This window comes from Leptomonas pyrrhocoris, assembly GCF_001293395.1.
Source record: "Leptomonas pyrrhocoris isolate H10 chromosome Unknown, whole genome shotgun sequence".
NCBI classification, from domain to species: Eukaryota; Euglenozoa; class Kinetoplastea; order Trypanosomatida; family Trypanosomatidae; genus Leptomonas; species Leptomonas pyrrhocoris.
In genome coordinates, this window is record NW_015438357.1 from 211,128 (window position 1) to 237,467 (window position 26,340).

Here is a 26,340-nt window from a genome sequence, read left to right on the forward strand (position 1 = left end):
CTTCATTACACCTCGACGTGTTTGGCCGGTGGCGTCGGAGATTCGAACACCAACTCGCCCGGCCGCAGCTAGCACGCCGCCAAACGTTATCGAGAAACAAAGAATTGAGCGACTTCCCATATAAAACAAAGGGGGGGAGGCCGCGCGCCGTTTTAGCAAAAATTAACACAGACGCACAACGGAGGAGACGCACGGGAATCTAAATTTTAAAAAGGTCTAAAGAAAACGCTGGACGAAACGAAACGTGAGAGATAAGGCTTGAAAAAAAAGGGGGCGGGAGACGGAAGGTGCTGCCTTCCTCCGTTGTTTTCTTTTCCACACAGCTCTCAGCCGTCGCGCCGCTGATGTGACAGCACAAACAAGCGAATGTTGCTTGTACAGCTCTACGGGAGCTCGCTGCGTGCTGCAGATACGCACTTCCCTTCTGTCGCTCTGCATTAAACGAGCGAAGGTGACTGCACGCGGGTGCGAGTGCCAGCGGCGGGAGCAGAAGCGTCGGTGTAGTCCTCCTCCTCCTGCTCCCGCATCACCGCGGCCGCCACCGAGCGCAGCGGCATCACCTGCAGCGGCGTCTTCGCTTCACAGACGGGCAGCAGCACAGAACCGCGATAGTCAACGCACGCCTGCTGAATCGCGTTAGCTGGGTGCGACACGACAGGAGAGTTGTTCTCCTCCGTTGTGAAGCCGGCTGTCACGGTGCCGGTGGCCGTGTGACACGTCGGTGACACAGCGTTGTCGAAGTCGTGCCCAAGGCAGCGGTTTACAGAGCCGCTCCTCGTCTTGTCCTCCACGGTGCTGCTGCTGCTGCCGGTTGGGGAAGCGGCACCACTCAGGCGCAACTCCCGCATATGAGATACGGCAGCAGTGAAGGCGTATGCCTCGTCCTCATCCATGAGAACGTCCATCGCAGACCGCGGGATGAGCCGCGTACCGGTCTTCATGTCGGCCCCCTCCAGCGGACTCTGCTTGTGGTGACGGTGCGGGGTGCTGCCACCGCCCATGAAGGCGTCCTTGTGGATTGACTGGCCACACGGCGTGTGCAACGCACTGCCGTCGCTGTTGTGCATCGCTGCCGCCGCAGCAGCAGCTGCCGGAGCCCCCACGCCTCCGTGCGAATGCTGCCACGATGGTTGCGTCTGCGGTGTCACGGCAGGAGACGGAGACGGCGACACAGGCAGCGCGTGAAGTGCGTGACCGGCGTCGCAGCGCGGCAGCCCGTGGTTCAACAAATAAATGCGCTGTAGCTCTGGCGGGCACGGGTCGGGCAGTCGATGCACCCCACTGCATTCCGCACGCGCCACACAAGCCCCACGGACCCAGTTGAGGCACAGGTTGCGTGGAAGGCTGGCGTACGCGCAGCTGGTCGCGTTGCGGCACGCACCGTACCACCGCAGGCATGGATGGACGTCGGTGCAGAACGGCCGCTCCTCTGGTCGTACGCGGCGCCATGAAAGATTGCCGCCGCTTCCTCCAGCGGGTTTCAAGCTCTCGATTGCGTGGGTGCCTGTGCCGCTTACCTTGTTGGTGGAGTCATCGCCCTCGCCGTCTGCCTCGTCATCTTCGGCAGCCTCTGCAGGAAAGATGCAGCGGGCGATGCTTCGATTGCCGGATTTGGTACCCTCACCAGCCGTCACAGCAAGAAGAGCCTTCACAGCACCCTCCGACACGCTCTTGCGCCGCGGCTGCTCTTCTCCTTCCCCTTTACTCTCGGCGCTGCAGCTGTTTGTGTTCATGGGCAGGGTGCCACTGGGTTTGTCGACAGCGGCGGCCGGCGTCGTCTCGCGGCTGTGCTCGTGTCGAAACGCAAAGAAGAACGCCTTAGCGTCGATGAAGCGCGAGGCCTCGGGGTTGCAGCTGCCGAGCTCCAACAAAATCTGCACCAGCTCCTCCTTGCTGGCGTGCAGGAGCTGCCTCTCCAGCGCCACACCGGACAGGCCGCTGGCGATGGCCGCCGTGGTGGTCGCCGTCGTGGTGCCGGACACCGTCGGCACGGGTCCAAAGCCCGCAGGGCTGCAAGTGCTGCCCCGCTGCATCACCGCTGAGCACGTTGGAGAGGGAGAGGCGGTGTGGCTGTGGTAGCTGCTTTGCCGCTGCCGCTGCTGCTGTGCATGGGAGGCGAAGCCGGGCGGAGAGGCCCCGCCGTGCACCGCCTCGCCCATCGGCACACCATTGTGGAAGTACGGAGAGACGCCACCGGAACCATTGGAGGGGTGTGAGGACTGCAGCAGGTAGCTCGCGGCGGCGGCAGCAGCACCAGCGCCGTCCATAGTGGCAGAACCGACCTCCATCACCATCGCCGGCGTCGGCATCATCGCAATGGCAGATGTCATCCCACTCTGGTGCAGTGCGGTGGTGTTCATCGTGGCGTTGTGCGAACCGGAGAGGCCACCAGGCGAGGCGGAGAGCCGCGACACGTCGCCGCCAGGCGGGGTAAAGGGCGAGGTGAAGCCCATGCACGGCGCAGCACCGCTCTCTGCAGCGTATCCGGGGGGATAGTACAGCGCCTGCTGCAGTGAGGAAGCTTTCGGTGCAAAGGCAGAGCGCGCGGCCGCATCCCAGGAGCACGCCACGGCACCGCCGTCGGCGGGGTGAGGGCTGCTGCTGTTGCTGCCGGTGGTGGTGAAGACACGCATCGCCTGCGACACGGCAACAGCACTCGGAAGGGGCATTGACATCGAGGGTGGGGGCTGGAGCTGGGACACAGGCAGCGGCAACAGGCTTGCAGACGGATCCACGTAGGGGTCACCTCCGCATAGTTTGTGGTCGAGGCTGCTGAAATAGTCCGCACCAGACGCTGCCTGTGCCGCCGAGGCCTCCATCGTTTCTCGCGGTTGACTGCGCAGCTGCGAGTCGTGCCGCCAGCTGCCGCCGCCGTTCGTGATGGGTGTCACTCCTTGCAACAGCGCAGAGTCCTCCGCCTCCTCTCGCGTGCTCACGTGCGGAGTGTCCTCAAGAGCCTGCGTGGCGGGGTGAGCAGCGCCGTTATCGCACGCACGCTCCACTGGAGAGGTTGCGGTGGTGGTAAAGGTAATGTCCTTGACTCGTTGAAAGAAAGGCGAGGCGGCGTAGGCGCTCGGAATGTGGGGGCCGCCCGCCGAGTTCACAGGGCTGCTGCTGCTGTTTGTGCCGCCGCGCTGACTCTGCAGCTGGGACTGAGACAGCGTCTTCGCTTTGGTTTTGTTGCCGGTTTGGTTGAGCCGTGCGTGCGGTGTGGTGTAGATGTGTGAAGGTTGAGGAGGAACGACAGCAGCAGCATTGTGTGGCTGAGGTGTGTTGCGGTTCGGCGTCGCCGTGGCAGAGGCGGTAGAGTACGCCGTGTCGCCGTTCGAAGCTTGGCGCAGCGCCGTCAGCGGCGGGGGCGGAGGCAGCGAGCGCGGGCTCTGACCCTCCGGTTCTGAAGAGAGGCTGTGGCGGTGTCCAGAAGCAAAGGGTATCCCAGCTGTTGCCCCTGCTCCTGTCGTCGTCGTCGTTGTTGCGGTGGAGTGAGAGCTAGCAGAGGAGGGGGTGGGCGATGAAATAAACCGCGCAGTGGGCGCCGGCGCCATCGCTGCTCGCTTTGAGCTGCGGGACAGCGGCGGGTGCACCGCCACGGCCGCCACCGTGCGTGATGTCGGTGTCATCCCACACGGTGGCGTTGTCCATGCAGCTTCACTGCCACCCTCATTCGAACGCACCCCAGGGAGAGAATGCGGAGTAGGTGAGGTGTGCGCCGACGGCGACGGCGACCGAGACGGGTTGTGGTTGCTGCCGTTGCCGCTGTGCACGATGGTGGAGGTGGCGGCCGTCATCGTCGTTGTTTTGGTCGTGGTGGTGGTGCTGCCGTGTGGTGTGGGCCGTTGTGACGGTTGAGGCTCGGCGAGGGTGGCGTCCTGGCGGGCCAGAACGTTTTTCTGGAAAGCTTCCGCCCAGCGACCGGCTTCGCGCGAGACGCTAACAGATGCCGTCGCCGCATCTTCGCGGGCACCGACGGAAGAAGCATCCATTTTGTCGTTGTTGGTGCGGTACGGTGTGAAGTGCTGATCGACGTTGGCAAAGGAATCGGACTTGGCGCGAAGGCGTGCAGCAATCCGCATCTATTCTCTCTTCCCCCCTCTTTCTTAACTATAGGTGTCTCGCAGCAACTGTTCCCGACGCAGGGAAGAAACTTAGTGAACGCCACCGTAAAACAGATAGTGAATAATACGACAGCAACGTGAGCTTTTAAAAAGGGAAAAACTGTGTGTGTGTTTGTGTCCACAAGATTTATGGTCTCCTTTTCGTCGGCGTGTAGCTTAATATCTATCGCTGAGAATGTGCTCTATCGACTCTATCGACTCTAACGACGCTAATTTCTAAATTCTATTGCAGTTACCCCTCGGGCGCGAATAAGTCTTTCTATTGTTTGTTTGTTCTTTCTCATGTGTGCTTGTCTAGTGCAACGTTGAACAAAGATGTATATTGCTTGTTTCTTTGTTTTTAAAGAGATGCTGACGTGGAGGAATATATAGGTATTTTACCATCAAAAAAGGAGCCAACACTATTGGTGTCGGAAGAGGAGATAACCGGTAAAGTGGTTAAAAGGAAAAAAAAATGTATGCAAATCGATGTCCACAGGGATCACCGCTTTTTTTTTTGGAAATCTAGAATATTTTATGCGTGCTCTGGAAAGCTATGGCTTTCTACTGCAATAGGGGAAAAAAAACTAAGGCTGTATGTGTGTGGAACACTTCGGGTAGAACAAAAAAAAGGTTAAATAGCGGTTAATAGCCTCGTTATTGTTGTGGTTCTTCCCTTTGACGAGGCCATGGCGTGCAACGCATCATTTCAGCGAAGCGTTGCGTGAAGAGGTGCATGTCAGGTGACACAGAGCAAAGAAAAGGGAAACAAAAAGGCGATGAGACGGAAAAGGTCGAGAAAACCCAGAGCTGAATGCGGAGGAAAGCATAAACAGACAATTGTTTTCCGGCTAGATATTTTTTTTTTTTTTACTAGCGCGTTGTGCCCACAATCGATCGCACGTCAAGTACACCGAATTTGCTCGTGCTTCATCGTAAAGTGTTCTCGCTGCCACTTAGGGAAGGTAAATGAAGATTTCTTGCACCCACGTTCGTGGTCTTCTGCCCCCGGCGAAATGGCACAGGAGAACCTACCAAAGAGTGTTTCACGATCAACGCACACTCAGCCGTTGGTCTTCGTCTTGACAACCTTGTTCAACAGTTTGTTTCTTTCTTTTTTACATCTTAGTTGCCGGCCACTTCTTCGAAACGCTTCGTGTAGTACCTTCTCGAGCGGCAAAAGAACAAAAAACTGTTCTGTTTTTCAGAGGTAGACACCTCAGCTTTGGTCAGTGCAAATGCAAAGGATAGAACGCGCAGCTTAATCAAGAAGTGGCAGCAACTTCACTTTAATTAGAAAAAGATGCAGTGAACACAGCAATTCACACCCACCAAACTAGAACGACCTTCAAGGACAAAAGGGAAAAAGAGGATAGAAACGCGAAGTAACGGCGTAGAGTCAGTGAAACCGCAGAGATGTGAAAGGCGATACACTTCCGCGAAGAAAAGCGCATCGACCTCGTACGGCTTTCGTTGCATCTGTGCAAGTGCACGCTTCGACCATCAAGTACGCGCTTTCGGGGGAGGGGATGCATCTCGTGCTCCTGTGTCCTCTTGTTTTCTTGGAATCACTGTTTGTCTCGCTTACTCGCTGCCGTTCTCTTCGCGGTAGCGCTGCATGGCCACCGTCTTCTGTTGCAGGGCGTCAATCACCTGGTTCTGCTGACGCTGCTTCAGCACAATCGTCTTCTCCACCTGATCCATGCTCTCCTTAATCTGTGCCGCACGCGAAGTGAAGTACTTCTTCGCGTGTTCCATCGACTGCTCCAGAAAGTAGCCGGTGCCGACGTCGACGAGCACCTTGTCACTCGGGATGACGGTGCCCCGCACAAACAGGGAGGACGTCATGCAGACCAACACCTCCTGCTCCGCCGCTTCCTTCTTCGCGTTCTCGCAGACCACCTTGTACTGGTCGATCACATCGTGGTTGTCCTGGTAGCGGTTGCGGCCGTTGTACAGGCCGTCGTAGGCGGTGCCGAGGCTCTGCACGTCGTTGTCCAGCTGCTCCTTGAGGCCCTCCAGCTGTTCAATGGGAAGTTGGTACACGTTGATGCTCATTGTCGCGGCGGTTAATGTGTACGTGTAGGTGTGCGTGCGTGCGTGTGTGTGTGTCTGACAAGTCTTCTTGGCTGATCCGCTTAGCGTAAACAAAAAAAAACTGCGACAGGGAGCAGGTGAGATCGAAAGGAATGTGGTGTTGAGGCGCGTAGTGTTGAGCGAGTTGGGGCGGTATACAAGAGAGAGAAAAAAGGAAGTTGAGAAATGTAAACATCAAAGGGGAAGAGTGCACGTCAACGATTTTTCCTCCACAGCCCGGCCAGGAAAGAAAGGAAAAAGGTTGTCGCCATTCTTCAGTTTTAGTTCGGCCTTTTCGCTCGACGAAAATACTCTGCCAATTAACGCCCTACAGTGCAGAGGGCCATTTAGATTTTTTATTCCTAGAAGACAGAGCGCCCTTTTTCTCTTTTCTTTCAATGCCTCCTCTCAAAGCTGAAGAACAGCGCCATCAACACCAACGACGACAACAACAGGGTGGAGCATTCGTGCGCCTTTGCACGCCACCTGAAAGTGCCCGTCACCTTCGTAGAGTTCAGATAAACCGCAGCGGCATTATCACGCGTCCTCATGCCTCGCCGGCTCCATGAAGTGCTGCAGGTGCAGCGGCGGCGGTATCGGCAGCTCCTCCCACGACACCTGCGTCCCCGCGTCGGCGGTTAAAGCGGGCGGCGCGAACTCCTGCACGAAGTAAGGGTCCATTTGAAACCACTCCTGGTACGGAAGCCCCGGCACCAAATCCGGATACTCGCCGCGTGCGTTGGGCACACTTACACGCCACACCGGATCGCCAGGGACGAGGTAGAACAACACGCAAGAGGTCGCCGGGGTATAAGGGAGGGTGGCGTGGTCCCACGCACACGCGCGGAGCATCGACTCCTCTTTGGATGGCGACGGAAGTTAGCAACAGAACGGCGGGGGAAGGAAAAAAAAAGGAAATCCACAACACCAGCAATGACGGCTGTTGTGTCAACACATTGCGCCTTGATCGGTGAGGAAGATGGGCTTGAGTTCGATAACGCACACGTAGGCGGCAAAGAGGAGAGAGAAAGGAAAAAAGGATGAAGTACAGACCTCTAAAACGAGTAAAGCGGGGATGGTAACAGTGTGTAACTCGGACACGGGTTCGAACAGGAGAGCTGCGTGCAATTTACGAAAGATCACCTCGAACGCGGTTAAAACAGTATCGTTGCTTGATGCACTACGGTGTCTTGGAGACTCGAGCCAAGAAAAAAAAAACACGAGTTCAACACGCCCACTTTCTTCCTCGCGTTTTCTTTTGGCCATTTCATCTGGCATTAGCAGCAACGAAAACAAGAGAACATTTTTAAAAAAGCAAAAAAATGGAAACAGCCTTTCGGGTAATTATCAATCTTGAACTCAGCGAGTGCCGCTTTGTGAGCACGAAACGGCCAATCGAGGTGCGGCCAGCAAATAGAGAGTTTCTTGCCTTTCGCTAACGAGGCAAACGATTTGCGGCACCGCGGTAAGGTGACACACCAGGACGTCCCTGCGGCTGCGGCGGCCGTCGTTCAGGCGCCAAAGGAGGAGCATCTTCCTCTTCTTCCTCTTCTTCCTCTTCTTCCTCCTCCTCTTCTTCCTCCTCCCCTTCTTCGTTGAGGTCGTCATCGTCACGAAAGGCGGGCTGTGTTCTTTGTCGGTCTTTTGGACTGCGTCCCGGTGGATAATCACGATCGCCGTCTTCTTCGTCCTCTTCGTCCTCTTCGACTTCCTCTTCTTCCTCCCCATCGTCGTCTTCTGCATCCTCTTCATCTGCATCGTGCCCTCGCTGCGCAGGCGGCTCCACACCTGTTTTCCTCTGCCCAACGCCTGGCCTGGCAGCAGCAGCAGCAGCTCCAGGACTGCCAGGACTGCCGCCACGCTGATGGAACTCCTCCCCCACATTCAACGGTGCCACCGTCGACGACAAAATGTGCTCAAAAGCGCTGTTCTCGTCAGCAGCGTGGTGGAGCGGGGCGCTGCCGGCACGACCGCCGGCCATCGTCGAGGCGGCAGGCACCGCAGCAGGAAACGCCCCTGCGCGTCCGCGTAACGCAGACACCTCATTGCTGCCACCATTCCCCCCGCTACCGACGACGACCTCGTTGTCACTGGTGTAGCGGTCCAGCAGCACCTTGGCGGTCTCATTGAAGTACTGCGGAGTCAACGCCAGGGGCGGGACGACGGTCTCGGCAGCGGCGCCGGCACTACCTGCCCCCTCCACATTCGCAGCCGTGCTGGGGGCCACCATCGAAGATGCGTAGATCGGTCCCCGCGAAGCACCAGCACCACCTTCACCAACACCATTCTCGCTATCACCGCCGTCGCTGGACCACGTCTCGGACTCCTCTGCACCTGGCTCGTTGGGCTGTAGCCCCGACTTGAGGCCGAACTCGCCGGCGGCACCGCCAAGTTGCGCTCCGCGTTGATTCGTGCCGTCACCGGCGCCTTCCGCAGCCGCCACGGCAACACGACGGGCGCGCTTTCGCTGCCGCGTCTCCGCCGCATGCTGGCCAATGGGGTCGAACTTCGCCGCGTCCCCGCGAGGCGCCTCCACTGCCGTCGCAAACCGCGACCTCCGCACAGCGCCCACAACGTGCCCGGCGCCATCGGCGCCGTCCAGGTTGAGCCAGTCGCCACCCTTCACGGCCTGACCCATGTCCGCATCGTCCACGTCGCCGGGACGGCGGGTGCCGTTCAAGCGGAGCTGACGCATCCGCCGTCGGTTGCGGTTGCGGCGACAAATGCACCACCCCACCACGCCGCCGATCACCACTAACACAAGGAGCGCCAAGAGGCCCAACAGAGAGAGATGGGCGACCTTGTGCGCACGCGGGGGACCGGGGCGCCGTGTCGTCGTGGACGGAGTCGGAGAAGAGGAGTCGGGCGAACTGTCCAAGTACACGGCAGCCCGTCTGTGGCTGTAGTCTCCTCTTTGCCTGTGTTCGGCTGTGGCAGGCGAAGTACGAAACACCGCCTCCGCCGAATTCGGCTTTACATTTGTCGAGAGTGTTTCCCGTGCTGCATTCGCGAGGTCCGCAGAACTGTCTTGCACGGAGACGCCTACATTGGGCAGGAACGCAGGCGTCCCATGATCCTCCTCCTCCTCCCCGTCCTTCACAAAAAAACGGTGTGCGGTGTCGGCGTCTGCCTGGGTAAACGCAGCGTAGCGATCAGATTTTGCAATTTCCTTATTGTCGTCCTCGGCCTGCGCGTCACGGAAGCCTTCGCGTGTAGCCAGCACGAGCTGGGTATTCATTAGCACAACAACGACAATGATCAGCAGCAGTGCTATGCTGCCGCTGCGCCTCCAACAAGACGATTTGCGTGGCCTATGAAGCGAAGAGGGAGAGGTGGCTTTTGAAAGAAAAGGCTCTCCTGTGATACGCGACAGCGTGTACGCCGAAGGCACCACAAAACTCAAAAAAGACACCGAGTGCATGGCGCATGGCTCAGAGGGAAGATGCCTATTTATTGACACTCTCCTGTGATCCGCAACGAAGAGCAACAAAAACAGTACTGATCAAATGGTGTAGCACGCAGAAAAAAAAGAGGGCGATTGTGGTGACGCCTCCTACTCTAAGCCTCATAAAAAGCGCTAGCCAATGTGCAGGAATGTATTCTTCGGACACGGTAGTTCAATACTCACCATTTAAAAAATGAATAACTATACGTTGTTGATCGATTGAAGCGCTAGTAGCGCTTGCAGAATCAGGTGAGCCGCGGCGCCGTTTATTTCAGTAAGTACATGATTCTTGATTCTCTCACGTGAAAGTACAAAAAAAAAAACAGCGAATACATAAGAAGCGGTTCATGCAAGAAGCGGAAACGGAGGAAGTAGTGATGGACGAAAGAAACAGGCGGAGGTAAACGCCACCTCCATAAGACAGCTTACTCATAACAGTCACGCAACGCTCTCCCTAGTAGCAAAGGCAACTCCGTGATTCAAAACTCCGCACAAGAAAAAAGTAAACAAAGAAGAGAAGCGCGACGCTCCACCTGTGTTGATCGCCTCTCCGGAACACGCGCCCGATAATCGGCTTCAACGTCCTGCAGTTCTCGCATTGACGTTCTTAACTGGCTGATGAAACTAGCCCTCTATTGTTTACGTTACTTGTTTGTTTCCGCATACATTCCGTCATCGATGTATTTGACCATAAATAAGGATGAATAAGTAAGTATATCTATATAAGAGCAAGTCACTTGATCATGCCCTTCAGAACAAAAAGAAATATATATATGCCCAAGAGCCGCGTTGGGAGGAAAAAAAGGAAGAAGAGCAATCAAGTTGATACAAGAGGGAAAACTTCTGTTTCTTTCCAACACTAGTCTGTTAGCGTATTACAATTGAGAAATACAAACTGCTGTCAAAAGGTACACGAAACAAACAAACAAACAAAAAAGAAAACGGCGCAAACACATAACAGAAGAGTGAACAGTAAAAATGATTGAGCATTTGCTTCACTTCAGCACGGGAATCTAAAAAGGCACACGGAAGCGCACGTCTTTAATGTATATGAAAAAGTTCTGAAGAAAACAGTTTCGGCGCAATAAAACTAGGGAAAAATGCTTTCGAGCAAACGTAGCGCAACAGGAAATAAACACTGGCACATCCTTTTTCAAGGATGCGTTTGTTTGTGGTTTTATTTGATCCATAACATTGTTTAACCCCCTGATCTTCCTGGAGACTTGACTACAAAAACTGTAGTTACCGTTTCAGCGTTCTTCTTTTACGCAGCAGGTCTGATACGCAGGAGTTGGGGTGCTCGGTTTAACTAAAAAAAAAAGTAAGAAGCTTAAAAGTCAGAAAACGCCATGCTTGTCTGGGAAAAATAAAAGACAAAGATGTCGTGATTGCAGTACTATTCATCAACTTGACACTGCATTGTGTTTTTGTATGTCTATTAGCTTTCCTGTGGTGATGAGATTCACGTCACTTTGCTGTCAGTTTGCGTGGCAAAAGAAACAAACGGAATGCTTTTATTTTGTTGTTAAAACGTTTTCTGCAGGCAGGCAGATCGATTCTCCTTCGTCTTTTGAGGGGGCTGGGGGAAACAAAAAAAAACGTTACCTGATAAAATAACATAAAAAACTACTCCCTCTCTCTCCCCTGTCAAAATGCTCTTGTGGCTGGAATCATTATCGGTCAATGGTATCATTATTATGATTTACCTTGCGAAAACCCAAAAGAAGGAGAAAAAATATGTAAAGCACTGAAAACAAAACAAAAATACGGGAAGACAAAATAAATTGGGGGAACAGAGCGTTAGTGGGAGGAAAAGAAAAACAAAGGAGGGAAACACGGAAAGGTGGTCTCCTCGAAATTGGGCAACCCACAGAAAAAAAGGCCGAGACGAGGTGCCGCAAAGAGCGTACGCGCACGCTGACACGCTCACACATACACACGTCAAAAGGAAGAAAGAAGGAACCGAGGTGCACCGTGCAGCTTTGCTGTGCACCTCAAATCAGCTCCGCAAGACGGTCCACTTCTTCCATCCGTTGTTTCGCCTCGCTGTGCAGTGCCATGTGAGAAACCAGAAAACAAAATGATCCACTTAACACAACAAACCAGCTAAAGTGGAAAATACGAAAGCGATGAAAGCAGCGATTTGGTCCAACAACGCACTCTTTACAAGATCATCTCCTGCTACACACCACTATACATATACCGTTTGGCATCAGCGACTATCGCTGAATCAGCAAACCGTTCTCACCGTTCGTTAGCGAAAGTTCAGTAGACGGAAACGACTCTTTGTTTTCACCTCAGGGTGGGTTGCGCGTAATGGAATACAACAGAAAAGACGCTCGCCTCTCAGTTCTAAAACCAGAAAAAAAACGCTGTTGGGTACCAATAACACAAAAAAAGGAAGAAGAAGAGCAAACACAAAAATAAAACACGTTATTACGACCACAGCCGCGTGAGGCAAAAACTCTCCCACCGCCTCGCCGCATCCTACGCAAGGAGCACCGCCGCAAAGGCCGTCACGATACAGGTTATCGCAACCCGCGCATTCACGATGCCGGTGACGCTGTTGCGGCGCGGAGGCGGTGCTGAGGTTGTCGTGACAGGCTTCAGCGTCCGGACGCCACCTCCATTCGTGACGGAGCTGGTGAGAACACGAGCCAGTACTTCTCCGTCACTGGCCACACCGGACAACGAGCTGGTCGACGACGATGGCGCCGCACCGCTGGCAGAGCTGCTCACGGGAGAGCTGGTCGACGACGATGGCGCCGCACCGCTGGCAGAGCTGCTCACGGGAGAGCTGGTCGACGACGATGGCGCCGCACCGCTGGCAGAGCTGCTCACGGGAGAGCTGGTCGACGACGATGGCGCCGCACCGCTGGCAGAGCTGCTCACGGGAGAGCTGGTCGACGACGATGGCGCCGCACCGCTGGCAGAGCTGCTCACGGGAGAGCTGGTCGACGACGATGGCGCCGCACCGCTGGCAGAGCTGCTCACGGGAGAGCTGGCCGCATCAGACGAGGACTTGGTCGATGATGGAATGAAGCCCGCAAGAGGACGGATAGCAGGCAGCACAGACGCGTTGGGGGGCGGTGGAGTGGAAAGCAAAGTGTTAGACCCGCGCGCCGACGCGGCGGATTCTGCACTGATGCATATCGCCAGTACGGCGATCACGCAGGCAAGAACGGCGCAGAAACGCGAAGAAGTCGGCATCCTGGGGAAGGCAATAAGTAGGACTCGGTGATGAAGTGTCAGCAGCAGCGGAAAACGGCTTTGTTTTTTCTCTCTGTTAGGCTGGTTGCGGCGCAAGTTGGTATTCGGAAGAGACAAGTGCCGCTACACGGATTGAAGTAAAACAAGGATATATATATGGAGGTGCCGGTTTTCTGCAGATACGAAACAAATTTGACTGCAGAAGAAAAGAAGAAAGAATCAACCCTCTTCTTTTAGGGTCCACGAACTTCACGGTGTTGTTTATGGTGTGTGTATGGAGACCTGACACGAAGAGGTAACGATGATAAGGAGAAGGAAAGCAAACAAGCGAGTGAATAGAGATGTGAAAGATCGAAAATAATATGGAGTTCGTTTCGTAGTCGTAATTTCGCTTGTTGGTGCTTTTGCCTTTTCTGTTTTTCGGTATTTTCTTTTTGGTGACGGGTACAAGTACGTTATCAGCCGCGATGGCAGAAAAGAAATGATCTGCATGAATTTTCAAGTACGGCCAGAAACAAAAAGAGGAGAAACCCCGAGAAGAATGAGAAAATTAGCAGAAAGCAGCGACTCTTCTTTTTGTATAAGCGGACTGAGCGAGGTGAACCCGCTCGCATGGACCTGCAATGAGCACAATAGAATTTGCTCCAGTGCACCAACGTGCCTAGGAGTAACAGCGAGTACACAACTCGTACCGACTGTCATGAGGTGCCAGCCAACGTTCTTTTTTTCTTTTGGTAGCTGTTGTTGAACGCTTTGGGTATCACATCTTCGCTTTTTCGAGTGAGGTGCTCTTTGGACTGCCTTTGTTTATTGCTGACCGGCGCTATGTTCAACTTCTCTTTTTGTAATCTCTTCTTGGGAGCCACTCCAAGCAGCAACGCGCTCTCCCGCAAAGCAAGATTCCGCTCCGTCGGCGTTCGTCGTGCGGACGAAGCGAGCAGCCGGAAGGAAGACAGAAAAAGGAGACAGATGGATAAACGCAACAACGGAAAAAAAAGGAGTTGAATCTTACGCTGACCGCGTTCTGATCCTACGCAGGCATCGAGTCGAGCTCCTTTGACAGCTCGTCCAACGAAGCCGCCATCGCAGCCTGATCCCGACGGACGGACGGCAAGCCGACAAAACGAGGAGGTCCAGCAGCTTGATTTACCTCTCTTTGGTCCTTTCCCTGCCGTGAATACTCTAATGCAGTTGCCGGAGGTGCAACGACGGCGGCGCCGGCTGCGTGCTGCACATACGTCACTGCGCGTTGGTAGTTCAGCTCCGTCACCGCAATAGTAAAGCTGTGATACTGCTGCATTACAATCTGACGACGACGAAACGCCTCTTCCTGCATGAGGCGCTGCTGCTCTACGACGTGCGTGTGTCGTACGTTGCGCTCCGCCAGTGCGCAAAGGTGCTCGTGATCCCTAGCATCTTGTGGCCCGCCTTCTGCGGGGCCTGTCCCAGTGAACGGCGCGGAAGGACGTTGTACAAGGGACATTGACGAAAGGCGATCCGGCTCCGTCGTCGAGGCACTCCGGAAATCACGCGGGCGACTCCCGGACGCTGTAGCCGTCGTCGCGCGACTCAACTCCGATGGCGGAAGCGGGGACGCAAAGGAGGCCGTGGCAGGGGCGGCGACGAGGTCTGTGGAGCCAGTTCGATCCTGTTGGTGCAACGTCTGCGCTGGCGGGAGCGCGTCGCCGGCGCGTTGGCAGCGTCCACCGTCGCTACCGCCGCCGGCTTCGGCGGCCTCCACGCCGAATCCGAACGGAATGCGACGCGCCACTTCTTCGTTCTGCGGTGGCTGCGGTGGCTGTGGCGGCCGCCGCTGCTGCCCAAACCCGGGCTCTCGTGTCGTTGAGGTATCCGCTGCCGGGTAGACGCCGTCCCTCTCCAGAAAGAGACTCCACGGGTCTTCTGCCATTGCGGCCTCTACCTTCTCTCCCTGTCGACGTGCCAGCGCACCAACCAGCGGCTGCTTCTGCTGCACATCGGCAAACGTCGCCGTCGCGGCTGTGTCATCGTAGCTGTTCGACAGCACCTCGGCCATGGACGGTCCTCGCAGCGGCGTACGGGAGAGGTCCACCCGCACATGCGGTGGGAGAAGTAGTTCAAACGTTGTCCGCGGCGGCCCACGAAGCGAGTCGGCAGACAGGGTGGTAGACACGGCTGCCCCGAAGGCCGGCATTGCGCGGCTCCCGCCGGCAGTACCCGCAGAGACGCAAGGAAATTCAGACGAACCGAGAGCAGGGTCTGAATGATTTGCTGGGCCGCGTCTTACACTGCACTTCCCGTTGAAAAAACTGTTGCTTGCGCGCGGCGCCGATGCCTGCGGTCCAACTCCCACCAGCAGCGCATCTCTCGCCTGCAGCACCCGCGTGGAGAGCGTACGAGGGCCATAAACGGCCATGTAGCCTGGGGCGACATTTGGACTGCGCAGGTGTGTGTGCGCTGCGTCTGTCAGATGATCAGCAGTGCTGTTTTCTTTCTCGGAACTCACTCTTGTGTGTACTGCACCGAGAAGTGAAGACGAAGACCGACGTGTGGAATCGGAAACATCGATGGAGAGCGCCGCGGCTGCGGAAGCACCAAAAGCCTTTTTCTTTATGTTGGTCATCGCTGCTGCTGTTGCCGCTGACACGCCGTGTGTCCATCGACCCATCGGAGTGCCTCGCTCATCCACCGCTTCACTCACGCTGCTGGTGTGCTGCGTGGGCCGGTGCAGCTGCAGCAGCAGAGAGTTGCTCATCACGGCAGAAAGCGGTCTCCATGTTCGCACAACGGTGGGCATGTCCGAAGCTTCATCGTCCGCACCAACCGGTTCCGTGTATGCGTCGCTGAAGGAGTTCAGGTAGGCGGGGCGAGAGGCCAAGGCGGCGTCTAGCTCCGGTCGCATGGGATGCCCACCTGGACGTATCGCCGAATCGACATTGACCACGTCTCTCCCCGAAGAAGAATGTTGATGGGGACTTGAAGAAGGTTCGTTGGCATCAGAACCTCCGACAGCATTCCAGCTCCCGGGAGAGTGAAACGGCTTTCCGTGTCGGCTGGACAAAGCGGCGGAGGTGAGAAAACAGCCACTCCTCTGCTGCGACCACGCATCCACCGGCTGTCCGCTCGTGCAATAGTTTGCCTGCAACGAGGCAGAGTCGTGCGGGACATGGGCACCGTCCGTAATGGCATATCCGCTTGTATGATGAGGGAAGTCCGTACGATGCATCGCCTCTCTTCCCTGATGGTCAACATAAGCGCGAGCGCTTCGATTTGCATCACGCGTGAGCTGTGGCGACGTGATGGTAGACAGTCGTATACGCTGCCGGTCCGACGTCTCAGGAGGGGAGGACGTCGTCGACAATGGCGCTGCTGCTGCTTCTTGAGGGGTCCAGCGCACACCTCCCGAAACGAGGGACGCAGAGTTGCGGCGCTGCGCCACCTCCGCGAGTACCGCCGCTGTGGTGGCATTTCGGTTCGGTTTGCGATGGGGCGAGGGAACGAGCGGCACCGCCACCACTCGCGCAGCCGCACCTTCGCTGCTGCTGAGGGCATTTGCGTCAGCTGCACGTGCTTCGCCTGGCCCGCGGCGCGGAGGCGTGAGCGACGCCCCGGAGAGGTCGGCGTCGCGTTGGAGAGAGGTGGGCACCCATCGCACAAAGTCCACGCCGCCTTTGTACACGTCCGCGTCGTCACGGCGCTGACTTGCGGCGCTGGTGGAACCGTCTGGCTTTGCTGTGTCAGAGAGAGAGGCGGAGCCTGGAGAGAAGACACCGCCTTTTCCTTGGGTGCACGCAACACCAGACCGCCAACGGTCGAGGGCGGATTGCTTGTTCTCGTGCGGCGAACTGCGTGGATGATGGGCGTCACGTCTCTCTGAGGCAGCGTCTGTGTTTGAGTTGTGCGGCTCGTCGTGGAGCGGTGCGCTGCGCGCCGTCGCGTGGTGAACCTCTGCTGAGTCCGTCTTTACCTTCGTGGCTGGAGCGTGGATTCTCCAGGGTGCGGGCGGCAGTGGTGGGGGGCTCTCTTCCGCAGACCGCGTCCCGCGCATTGCCGCAGCAGCACCCGTAGCTTGCACGGAACTCAGGTCAGGATCACTGCTCCTGCGGTGGTTGTCGTTCTGCCTGCCTGTATCGCTGCTCAGGACGGTGTCAGCGGGGGTGGTAGGAGAAATGGAAGACGCCCCTGGATCTGCAACTTCCTGCCTTGCGCGGTTTGCAGAACTGGAACGCTCGTGCACGTCTGCCTTTGCAGAGTCGGCGGACTTCTGTTGAGGGGCCCCTGCCGGCACAGACGTACCGTTGGGGAAGAGGGTGCGCGGCACTTCGCCCACAGAGGAAGCCGCAGATGAAGGGGCCGGAGACGGCGAGGTCTGCACAGCCTGGACACGCTGATCCTGCTGCCGGTCCTCCTTCGCCCCCTCAACCACATCAACACCAACATTATCAAAACCGTCATTCCTCTTCTCGGATTTCGAGCTCTTGCTGCGACTGCGCTGGTGCGAAGCCGACGCCTCGCTCTGCTGCCACCGCCGTTCGTCCTCATTGCCGACCGATACAGCTGCATCGCGGTCGAGGTCCAACGTGGGAGCGTGAGACGGCGGACGAGCACCGTAGTCGGTCACCGACGCACTCTCCGCCCTCTCCGCGTCGTCGCGCCACGACGGGCGGCGCTCAGCAAACGCAGCAGAATCCTCACCAGCACGGCCGAGCGAAAAGCGGGGTTCGCCTGCCCGATAACGTGACGGGGAGTGGGACGACTCAACTGAGCGCGACGGCACCCGTGATGACGGTGCAGACGAGGCGGAAGTTGTAGCTGTTGCAGCTGCGGAGGGAACTGGCGCGGTAGGACACGGCAGCGGCCGTGCTGATCGCGGCGGCCGCGCTGCTGCCCTTGCAGCGCGCGCTTCGGCGGACTCAGCGAGTAAAGTAGCGTAGCGATTCGGCCTCCCGCTTCCACTGTCTGATGCCTCACTCAGTCCTCGCACCTCCACAGTGTTGGCGTCTGCCTCGTTGCTGCTGCTCTCCCTGCCGCCGCCGCCGCTCGATGTGTCAGCAAGATTCTTCAGTGCAGGAAGGTGTAAAGGCTGGTAGTAACCATCCGATGTGCCGCTTGTCTTCCCTTCGCTATTACTGCGGGCTGCGCCAGCGCCACGACCCGGCTCAGCGCTTTTAAGGTGTCCTGTTGAACCCGTTGCTGCTGATGTTGATGCGTCTTCGTCGCCTTTCTGCAGGCGTGACGGGCTTTCCGTGCGCACAAACGCGTTCGGCGGAGAGCGGGCCCCCGTAGAAGACGGTGACGGTAGCCGTGGCGGCGTCGACGGGTCGAGGGGCTGATCTGCCCTGCGCAGGTACGCCACATCTTCGTCTGCCGGCTCCCTCTCCAGCGAGGTGGTACCGGGAGCTGCACCGCCCATTTGTCGCGGCACCACGAACCGAAACGGCGCTTGTGAGGAAAATTCCATGGCCTTCGGAGACGGCGGCAGCGGCGGCGGCGGCACGGAAGATACGGTGAAGGATGGATTGAAAGGCAGAGAGTTGGAGGGGGTATAACGCGGGGAGACGGAGTCCCGGCTGGAGATGGTGTAGAAGACCTCCTCGCCGCGCGGATGGGCGCTGAGGGACGCCGTGGTGGAGACGTCTGGGGCTTCTTGGTCGTTTAGAAACTCATCACTGTGAGAACGGAATTGCCCATTCGAGTAGCGGTGCGCGTGGACGATCTCCCCAACATTTCTTCCGTTTGGGTTCTTGGTGTCATCGTGGTATGGCTGCTTCGGCGTCGCTTCGGTATCGCGCAGCTGCGTCGCGTTGTGCGTATCTACATCTTCGCATGCAGTCTCTGGCTCTGCAGCCGTGTTGTTGCTGTGCTGGTGGTGGTGATAACGGTGGGCGCCTGCGGGTGAGGACTCGCTGGGCTCGCTGCTGTACGACGATGATGACGAGCCGATCGAGATGTCCATCCGATGATTAGTGGTACACGAACTATCAAAAAAAAACTCTAGGGGAGTAAACCAACGTGGTGAAGAGGAAGACAAAAGGAGAAAGAGTGCCGCTATATGTACGGCTCTAAAAAGCAAACGGTGCCCTTAACCGGAGTGGGATGGCATAGAGCGTAACGTGTGATTTACTTTCCTTGTTGTGCAAAAAGGGAAACGTTTGATTCTCCTTGAGTGAACGTCTAGGTCGAGTTGGAAAGCTATTTTGTTGTTGTGCGCTTGTTTGTTTCTTACCGTCGTGATGAGCACACAGGGTGGCGAGGAGACGCAGCCAGTAGCGTGAACGCTCGGAAGGACGAAAGTGTTTTCCGCGTGTCCTGCTTTTCATAGATGGGCGTGAAGCGTTGGGCAAAAACGAGACAGGTAGACGATGGGGAAAGATTCGATACAGACATAAGAGCGGCAGATGGCATGGGAAACGGCTACCTTCGCCCATTCACAGGTAATCGAAGGAAGCGTCGAAGACGAAAGTCGTGCCCGTGACGTATGGGGGCACAATTTGCCCAACTCAAATTCGGTTTCACAGAAGAAAAAAAAACGGCCAAACACGGAAACAACAGAGACGCTCGTTGTTCAGCAATTGGCACACGGCAACGGGAGACGCAACTCGTAACTCCTTCTCGATTTACTGCTTGACGGTGATGAGATGCTGCAAGAACAAACAAACAAAACAACACGGATTGTGGGCACACCAACCCGCGGAATCACCAAACAACAAAGCCAGTCCCAAAGTAAAAGCAAAAGGAGACAACGTGACCGAAACGCGAAAGAGAGAGAGAGAGATAGCGAGAGCGAGAGCTCAGAAAGAAGCAGCATGAAGTTGATAGCGGCAGACAGAAGAAGAAAAAAGGGTTCGGCCGCCTCAGCACGTTTCTCCTCGTCTTTCGTTGCTTTACTTCGATGACACTTCAGAGGTGCGCCTCGCAGCAACACCAGCCCCTTCTCCCTCCCTCCCTAACCCCCCCTCCTCTCACTACCAACGATGAGCAACATCTTCGTTAATAGGATGATGCCACGCCTGACCACGCTCCTGCAGCTGACGCAGCTGCTTCTCGCGATCCGCCACCTTCGCGCGCGTCCACAGGGACTCCGCAACGTGTTTGTTATCCATGTACGCCATCCAGTTCTTCTTGAGCAGCCGGCCCTCGTCCATCGGCGTGTAGGGGGCAAGCAGCTCAAAGGGCAGCACACGCTTCTTCGCGCCGGGCGCGCCACGCGGGCGGTACTGCGGCCCGTGCTTTGAGAAGTACTCCTTGCCTTGTAAGGTGTGGGCCCACTGCTGCCCCTGCTTGCTGGCCAGCCACTGCTCCTCCCACGCGTGGCGTCGGCGGACCTCGTCTACCGGCTGGTGGGCCTTGGCCATCGGAATGGTGCGGTGCGTTGCCGCCTCTGCGCCGTCGCTGGTGCGCCGCAGCACACCACCGAGGGTTTCAAGCGAGTCCTCCGACACCGTGTAGAACTCCGGATTATCGCGGATGCCGAGAATAACCGGCTTCAAGTCCTTCAGAAACTGCTTGTACACCCGCAGCTCGGCCTGCTCCATCAGCGCACGTCCCTGCTGGCACGCGTCGGAGTAGGCGGCCATCACCAGCTTGTGTTGCTGCGCAGGTGTCAAGTCCTCCACGGCGGGGTTTACACGCACGCGCTTCACAAATCCGGCGGGCGTCGTCATCACCTCCACGCGGCCTCCCCAGGCGTGGCCGACCACGGACATGCGGTCAAATCGAATTTGATACTCGTACTTGTTGTTGTAGACGTACGCGAGAATGCGGTGGAACTGTCGCTCCGGCATGAGGCGGCGGTGGTGAGCCCACAGCGCACCCCGCACCCGCTCCGTGATGCGCCGATACACCTCCATTTGGGTTTATTCCTTGTGCAGTCTCCCTTTTCGCGAGTGCGCTGGACTGGAAAAGAGAAGTAGAAAGGGGAGGACCTTTTCCGGGGCTACGCACAGTAATGTCCCCTTCCAATGAAGTACGATGTCCTACCTCCACCTCCAACAAGAGGCGATGTAATGAATGCTGAAAACGGCAAGGAAAGGTGGGAGATGAAATGAGGGGGTAATAGTGCTAAAGAAAGGCACTTGCACGCCTAGGCCGATCTGTCGAAAACAAAGCAAAGAGGAGCTTCAATAGAGCACACATACACAACAAAGGCTCCACCGTGAGCTCATCGCTTATGTCGAATTAGCATGACCGGAGAAAAAAAAGGACCGCTGCTTTTACATTTTTTTTTATTTTATCGGTGAAGGATCAACCGTACAACACATCAACATAACGTCTCCAAAGAATGAAGCAGGCACAACAGTGAGTTCGCTCTCTTCAAAAGATCCGAAGAAAGAAAACACACACTGCTTACGGCATCGCAACACCATAGCTTTGCCAACCCCAAAAAATTGATGTGAAGATGTTCGGCGAACGGCGATCCGCAAAAGGGGCGGCGCCTTCTTGGCGCATCACGGCCTGTGACTCTCGTCCTGGGCACGTCCCAGCACCTGCGGCGTCGGCCAGTACGTTTCCTTCCCTCCGTACTGCTTCCACAAACCCGGCGGCATCGATCGATAGTTGATCTTGGCGGTCGCGTTGAGGTGCATCTGCTGCTGCGAGCGCAGCGTCGGGGCTTGCCGGAACTCATTCATGTACTTCGCCGCCGTGACCTCGCCCTCGAACTTAGCAAAGCTGTCCGTCACGCGGCCGGCGTCACGCAGGTAAGCAGCCACCTCCTTCTTTCGCATGCCGGACAGCGCGGCTTCTTCCTGTGAGGCCTGCAGCTTGCGCCGCAGCGGCTGCATAGCCTGCCACGGCGCCTCCGGGTTCTCCTTTGCGATCAGCTCTTTTAGCTGCTGCGCCCGCCACTTCGCTTGTCGACTCTCGAGAGAGTCGTCCAGCGACGCAAGAGCTGGGCCGCAGGGTCTGCCCGCTTGGTAGGAGGAGAGACGGCCGCTGGCGTCCTCGACGAGCAGCGCACCGCCGACTTTCGTGCCCTTTTGCTTCCGTTGCCACCGCGCCTCCTTGCGCCGCTGCTTCGCTGACTTGACGGTGTTCGGCTGTTGACTGAAGTCCTCCAGGACATCCAAAAAGTGTGAGACGGCGCCACCACCACCACTACCACCACCGGCGCCGTTGTGGCTGTTCCCCCTCGTGTTGTTGTGATTCGAAGAGACAAAGGAGGAAGAAGGGGACGAAGGAGCGGCACCGGCTGGTCCTGGCGTGAAGCCGATCACGCTCGATCGTGTAACCGGCGAAGGAGGAGGCGGCGGGGACGACGACAGCGATTCCGCAGGTGCGGTAGTATTCTCCGTTGTCAAACGCCCATCTCTTCCAATTGTCTGTTGGCGTGACACCTCAGCTGAATTGTCGTCCATTCCTGTCATCATCATCATCCTCCTCCCGGCGTCACCCGGCACGTCCAGCACGGTCTGCGCCGATTGCGGGTTGTCAAGACCGGTGTGCAGACGGTAGCGGCCTCCCTTCGTTCGCGCTACCAGCGTGGGCGCTGCTTCTGTGTTCTGCCGGCTGTTCTCGCAAGCACTGTGTCTCATCCCTTCTTTCTCCGCTCCTTCCGGATATAAAACGCTAGCGGCAAGGTGTCCCTCCTCGGCACACGCTGGGGTGCCTGAAGAAAACAATGCCGCGTCCTGCCCTCCACGTGCGTCCGTGTCACGCACCACCGCCTCTCCTTCCCCCTCCCATGCCGCTGACGCACCGTACGACGGCTGTGTAGTCGCCAGCGGATGAGCGCGGCGCCATGCGAGGAATCGCTCTCGCCGCTCTCGCCGCGTCTGCGCCGCGGCCTCCTCTGCCATTGCGGCCGTCGAGAAAACGCTGGGCGTGCTGCTCGCGTCTTCGCCAGTGAGGAAGAGCGACTCCGCCACGTCGGCGCTGCTGTGGCCCAGACCAACGACGTACCGCTGAGGTCCGCTGTCATGCTGTGCGTCCGCCGAAGGGAAACGGGCAGCGCCATCAGCGGACGCGCTTCCGCCTGATTCGCTGACCCCTCGCTCCCTCTCTGCCGCATCCAAAGGTGGAGACGAGCCGGTGGAGATTGACCCAGCCTGTTCGCTCTCCAGCACGGCGTGTCCATGAGTCAACTGGAAGAATTCCTTCGCCTGTGCCCGCTCCAGTTGCCGCGCCGCTTCAATTCGGTTGGACTCCTCCAGCAGCGCCACCTGCGTGAAGGCCTCTTTCTTCTGCCTCAGCAGATCGCGCAGCTTGTCGCCAGGGATCATGCCGGAGGTTTCCGTGATGAGGCCCCGCAGCAGCTCCACGTTTGTGCCGTCCTTCGCCGAGGTCGGGATGATGAAGGGGAACACCTTGCGGTACTTGCGCCGATTCTTCGTGATGAGCGTGTACACCTGGCGCATAACGGAGGTGACGCGGGAGTGAGGGACGCTGTCGCACTTCGTAAGCACCACAAAGAACGTTCCTTGCACGTTCTCCAGCCACTCAAAGTACTTCACATCCGTCTTGGTCAACCCCCGCTCGCAGTCCATGCAGTACAGCACCGTGTTGACAGAGCGTCGCACGCCGAAGTAGGCGTCCGTCAGCTCAATCGCGGCGTCACGCCACTGGTCGCTCATGCCCTCAATGCCGTAGCCTGGCATGTCCACAAAGGTCAGCTGAAGGCCGCCGCCTGGCAGCTTCACGAGCTGGTTGTGGTGCTCCTTGGCGTGAAACGCGTGCAGCTGGTCCGGCGTCACGCTCTGATAGAAAGATATTTTGCGCGTCGTGTTGGGGCTGCTACTGGTCTTCGCCACATTCTGGCCCAGCAATGAGTTCAGCAGGCTCGACTTCCCCGCACACGCCCTCCCGACCAGCACAATCTCTTGATAAAGCTCGTTCACCTCAAAGAAGTAGTTGTGGTCGCGGAAGATGTTGTCCTCGCGGGCACGGCTGCGGTACGGCGCGTGGCGCTGCGGCGGTGAGAAAACAGCGGAGGAAGAGGAAGAAGCGCCTCCGACGGTCGTCTCAATCGTGGACGAGGGAGAGATTGTCGTTTTGCCGGCAGTGCTTTTGCCGGCACCGGTGTAGATGGTGCCACAGAAATCATCCTCTGCTGCTCGCGTCCCTGCCTGCCGCACCAGGGAGTAGGTTTGACCAAGCATCATCGTGTTGCCCAGCGAGCGTGCCTCGGCGGTGACTCGGCCAAAGCTGAGCGGCGGCGGCGGCACCAGCTTCCCGTTGTAGGTGTAGTCGATGGGGTTTGGGTGGGTGAGGTCGTACAGCACCTGCCGTCGCCGCTGCACCGCTGCCTCGCGCTGCGCCGTGAAGGCGTCCGTGACGAGGTCAATCACATCCTGGCCGACGCCGCGCGCGGCAGGGTGGGCAAATTCGTTGCTCTCCGGCGTCACCGCGTCCAAGTCGAAACTCCTTTCGTCCTTTTGATGCGGGGCGAAGAGAGAAGAGCGCGGCCGTCGCTGATGCGCCGACTTCAACTCGTGTGTTGCAGCGGCCAGGCACGGAAGAAGAGAAGCGGGGGTGTCGAGCACGATGTCGTCGTCTTGGACTTCCGCCATATCGTTTCCCACCGACCACGTAAGCGTCTCGGCGACAACGTGAGACGCGGCGTCGCCTGTGCGGACACGCTCGGCGGTGAGGACGGAGGGGGACGAGGAGGCAAAGGGCAGGCGCTGCGGCTGCAGCTGCGGCCTCCGTTGCAGTGAAAGTGGAGGAGGAGAAGAGGAGGGCTCTTCGGGGTAATGCTGGCTTGTGCGGGCAGCTGCACTGCGAGAAACCGACCACGCTGCGGCACCATCGCTTTCAGGGGACTCGTTTCTAAGCGAAGAGGACGGAGCTGCCTCCTGTGCTCCTGTCGCGTCTCCCCATGGGCTTTGCTGAAGACGCTGCGCGAGTTGTGCTGCCTTGCCAAACGCGGAAGGCTGCGCTGCTGTGCTTCTGTGCAGCAAGCTTCCTCCTCGCGGTAGAGAGCGGGGAGGGCAACGGTTTCCACGGGTGCTGTAGCCTCTTGCGGAGGACGCGGCGGTCGAGTAGATGCACCCCTTCAGCGTCCACCATTCTTGAAGTGACGTGCCATCGAGGTGAGCGACACGACAGTAACATCGTCCATTCAATGAGAAAGGCGGCATCCACAAAGACGGCTGTTGCTTTTAGGAAAAAAAAAAACACGGGCGCCTCGCACCTAAGAAGAAAAAAGGAAAGACGTCGAGACTGTACCGTTTCTAAAGAAACGCAGGCGCAGGTGGAGAGAAAAGATGATCAATGAAAGAGAGAAAGAGAGAGGCGTTTAATGAAGAGAACAAGAGCAGGCAATAGGAACGAGGTTCCACCAATGCGGCCCCAGAAGGCGCCAAGGGGGGGGGGGAAGTTGGTGAGACAGGCCGGATGCGGTCAGCACGCGTGTAGCTGCGTATCCACACCACACACACCGGCCATCTTTGTCCAGCGAGACGGCAAGAGAAGCGAACGACTCAAACATCACACTTTCCCTTGATGCACGTTGTGATTTGCGTCCAAGAGGCGGTGCAATTCTCACCGTGCACACTCAGGAGCGAAACGACATGGACAGTATGAGGCGCGGAGCAGGTAAAGCGTCAAGACGTCTTTTCCTCTTCTCTGCCGCTGTTTGTCATCGCTGCGTCCCACGCATGAGTGACACGCAAAGGGAAAGAAACAAAAAAGGCAAGGCCTGTGTGCGTGTGTGTCGTGTTTCTCTTTCCTCTTTCTTTCGGCGGTCAAGCGGTGTCGACGCCAACCGTTCCAGTCGCTTTCATCGAACTGCCCATCTACATTCGTCGAAGTTGTGCTTCATGCTGCTTTCCGTTTTTTCGCTAGGTGCTTCAAATTCAGGAAGAAAACAAACAAGCGAGAAAACAAAGAAAAGAAAAGAGAAGAGAAACAATAATGTCAACGTCCACCATAAATTTAAAACGAGATGATAATCCTACCATTCAAAAGGGGCTTTCCTTACCTAAAATGGAAAATAAAACAAAGGCGACAATGCGCGAGGAAAGAAGGACTGCCTATCTGACGCTGAAACGTACAAAGAAACCCGAAAACCAGCGCGATATCGGTTGACTTCTAAACGGAAGATGGGGGAAAATACAGGAGAGGCTGTCTTCAAAAGTTGCGTGCCTGTCACTGAATATAAATGATTGGATAGACGCTAAAGAAATCACACGTCACTGCCTGTCGTCGTCGTTGCTTGTTTTTCGTTCTTCACCTCTGCTCCTTCGATGTGTTGAAATGGGAAAAAAAAAACATAAACATAAAAAAAAAACAACGCAAGAAAGCCAAAACTCAGCCGCAGGTACACCCAAAGACAACAAGACGCGGTACAAGAAGAAAGGAAAAAAAACTGGAATCAGCAGCGGCAACAATCACAGCATAACAGCTAAATTTGCCGCAGCAAGCACAGCTTGCCAGGTGAAACTCGGGAAGGGACGGTATTGTTGCCGCTCCCGCCACCCTCTTCGCAGGAGACTGGAAGAAGAGCATTTCGCAAGTGGCGGGAGCGAATGATGACCAAGAGAAATAGGTAGTTAGGCGCATATATATATATATATATATATACATAACGTAAAACAC

The 26,340-nt window shown here is 56.9% G+C and overlaps 8 protein-coding genes across 9 annotated transcripts; all 8 read right to left on the minus strand.

Moving 5' to 3' along the window:
- Positions 1-437: 437 nt before the first annotated feature.
- On the minus strand, positions 438-4,073 carry ABB37_00061 (glucoamylase-like protein; the record flags this gene model as incomplete). The annotated part of the gene is made up of 1 exon (XM_015796101.1): positions 438-4,073. One exon carries the CDS (start codon positions 4,071-4,073, stop codon positions 438-440), a length of 3,636 nt encoding a protein of 1,211 aa, XP_015664109.1.
- A 1,605-nt stretch (positions 4,074-5,678) lies between these two features.
- ABB37_00062 (prefoldin 5-like protein) lies at positions 5,679-6,254 on the minus strand (the record flags this gene model as incomplete). Of its 2 annotated transcripts, none has more annotated exons than XM_015796103.1 (1): positions 5,679-6,254. In XM_015796103.1, exon 1 carries the CDS (start codon positions 6,150-6,152, stop codon positions 5,679-5,681), a length of 474 nt encoding a protein of 157 aa, XP_015664111.1. In that variant the 5' UTR covers positions 6,153-6,254. The 2 variants fall into 2 exon arrangements, with proteins under 2 accessions (XP_015664111.1, XP_015664110.1); XM_015796102.1 differs by having other exon boundaries at positions 5,679-6,253.
- Positions 6,255-6,707: 453 nt separating this feature from the next.
- ABB37_00063 (hypothetical protein) lies at positions 6,708-7,155 on the minus strand (the record flags this gene model as incomplete). Its single annotated transcript, XM_015796104.1, has 1 exon — positions 6,708-7,155. Exon 1 carries the CDS (start codon positions 7,020-7,022, stop codon positions 6,708-6,710), a length of 315 nt encoding a protein of 104 aa, XP_015664112.1. The 5' UTR covers positions 7,023-7,155.
- Positions 7,156-7,605: 450 nt separating this feature from the next.
- Positions 7,606-9,904, minus strand: ABB37_00064 (3'a2rel-related protein; the record flags this gene model as incomplete). The annotated part of the gene is made up of 1 exon (XM_015796105.1): positions 7,606-9,904. Exon 1 carries the CDS (start codon positions 9,406-9,408, stop codon positions 7,606-7,608), a length of 1,803 nt encoding a protein of 600 aa, XP_015664113.1. The 5' UTR covers positions 9,409-9,904.
- Positions 9,905-12,102: 2,198 nt separating this feature from the next.
- ABB37_00065 (hypothetical protein) lies at positions 12,103-13,312 on the minus strand (the record flags this gene model as incomplete). Its single annotated transcript, XM_015796106.1, has 1 exon — positions 12,103-13,312. The coding sequence occupies exon 1, from the start codon at positions 12,823-12,825 to the stop codon at positions 12,103-12,105; it is 723 nt and encodes a 240-aa protein (XP_015664114.1). The 5' UTR covers positions 12,826-13,312.
- A 543-nt stretch (positions 13,313-13,855) lies between these two features.
- Positions 13,856-19,117, minus strand: ABB37_00066 (5'a2rel-related protein; the record flags this gene model as incomplete). The annotated part of the gene is made up of 1 exon (XM_015796107.1): positions 13,856-19,117. The coding sequence occupies exon 1, from the start codon at positions 18,758-18,760 to the stop codon at positions 13,856-13,858; it is 4,905 nt and encodes a 1,634-aa protein (XP_015664115.1). The 5' UTR covers positions 18,761-19,117.
- Positions 19,118-19,769: 652 nt separating this feature from the next.
- ABB37_00067 (putative mitochondrial hypothetical protein) lies at positions 19,770-20,818 on the minus strand (the record flags this gene model as incomplete). The annotated part of the gene is made up of 1 exon (XM_015796108.1): positions 19,770-20,818. The coding sequence occupies exon 1, from the start codon at positions 20,652-20,654 to the stop codon at positions 19,770-19,772; it is 885 nt and encodes a 294-aa protein (XP_015664116.1). The 5' UTR covers positions 20,655-20,818.
- A 433-nt stretch (positions 20,819-21,251) lies between these two features.
- ABB37_00068 (putative mitochondrial hypothetical protein) lies at positions 21,252-24,975 on the minus strand (the record flags this gene model as incomplete). Its single annotated transcript, XM_015796109.1, has 1 exon — positions 21,252-24,975. Exon 1 carries the CDS (start codon positions 24,879-24,881, stop codon positions 21,252-21,254), a length of 3,630 nt encoding a protein of 1,209 aa, XP_015664117.1. The 5' UTR covers positions 24,882-24,975.
- Between the last annotated feature and the right edge of the window lie 1,365 nt (positions 24,976-26,340).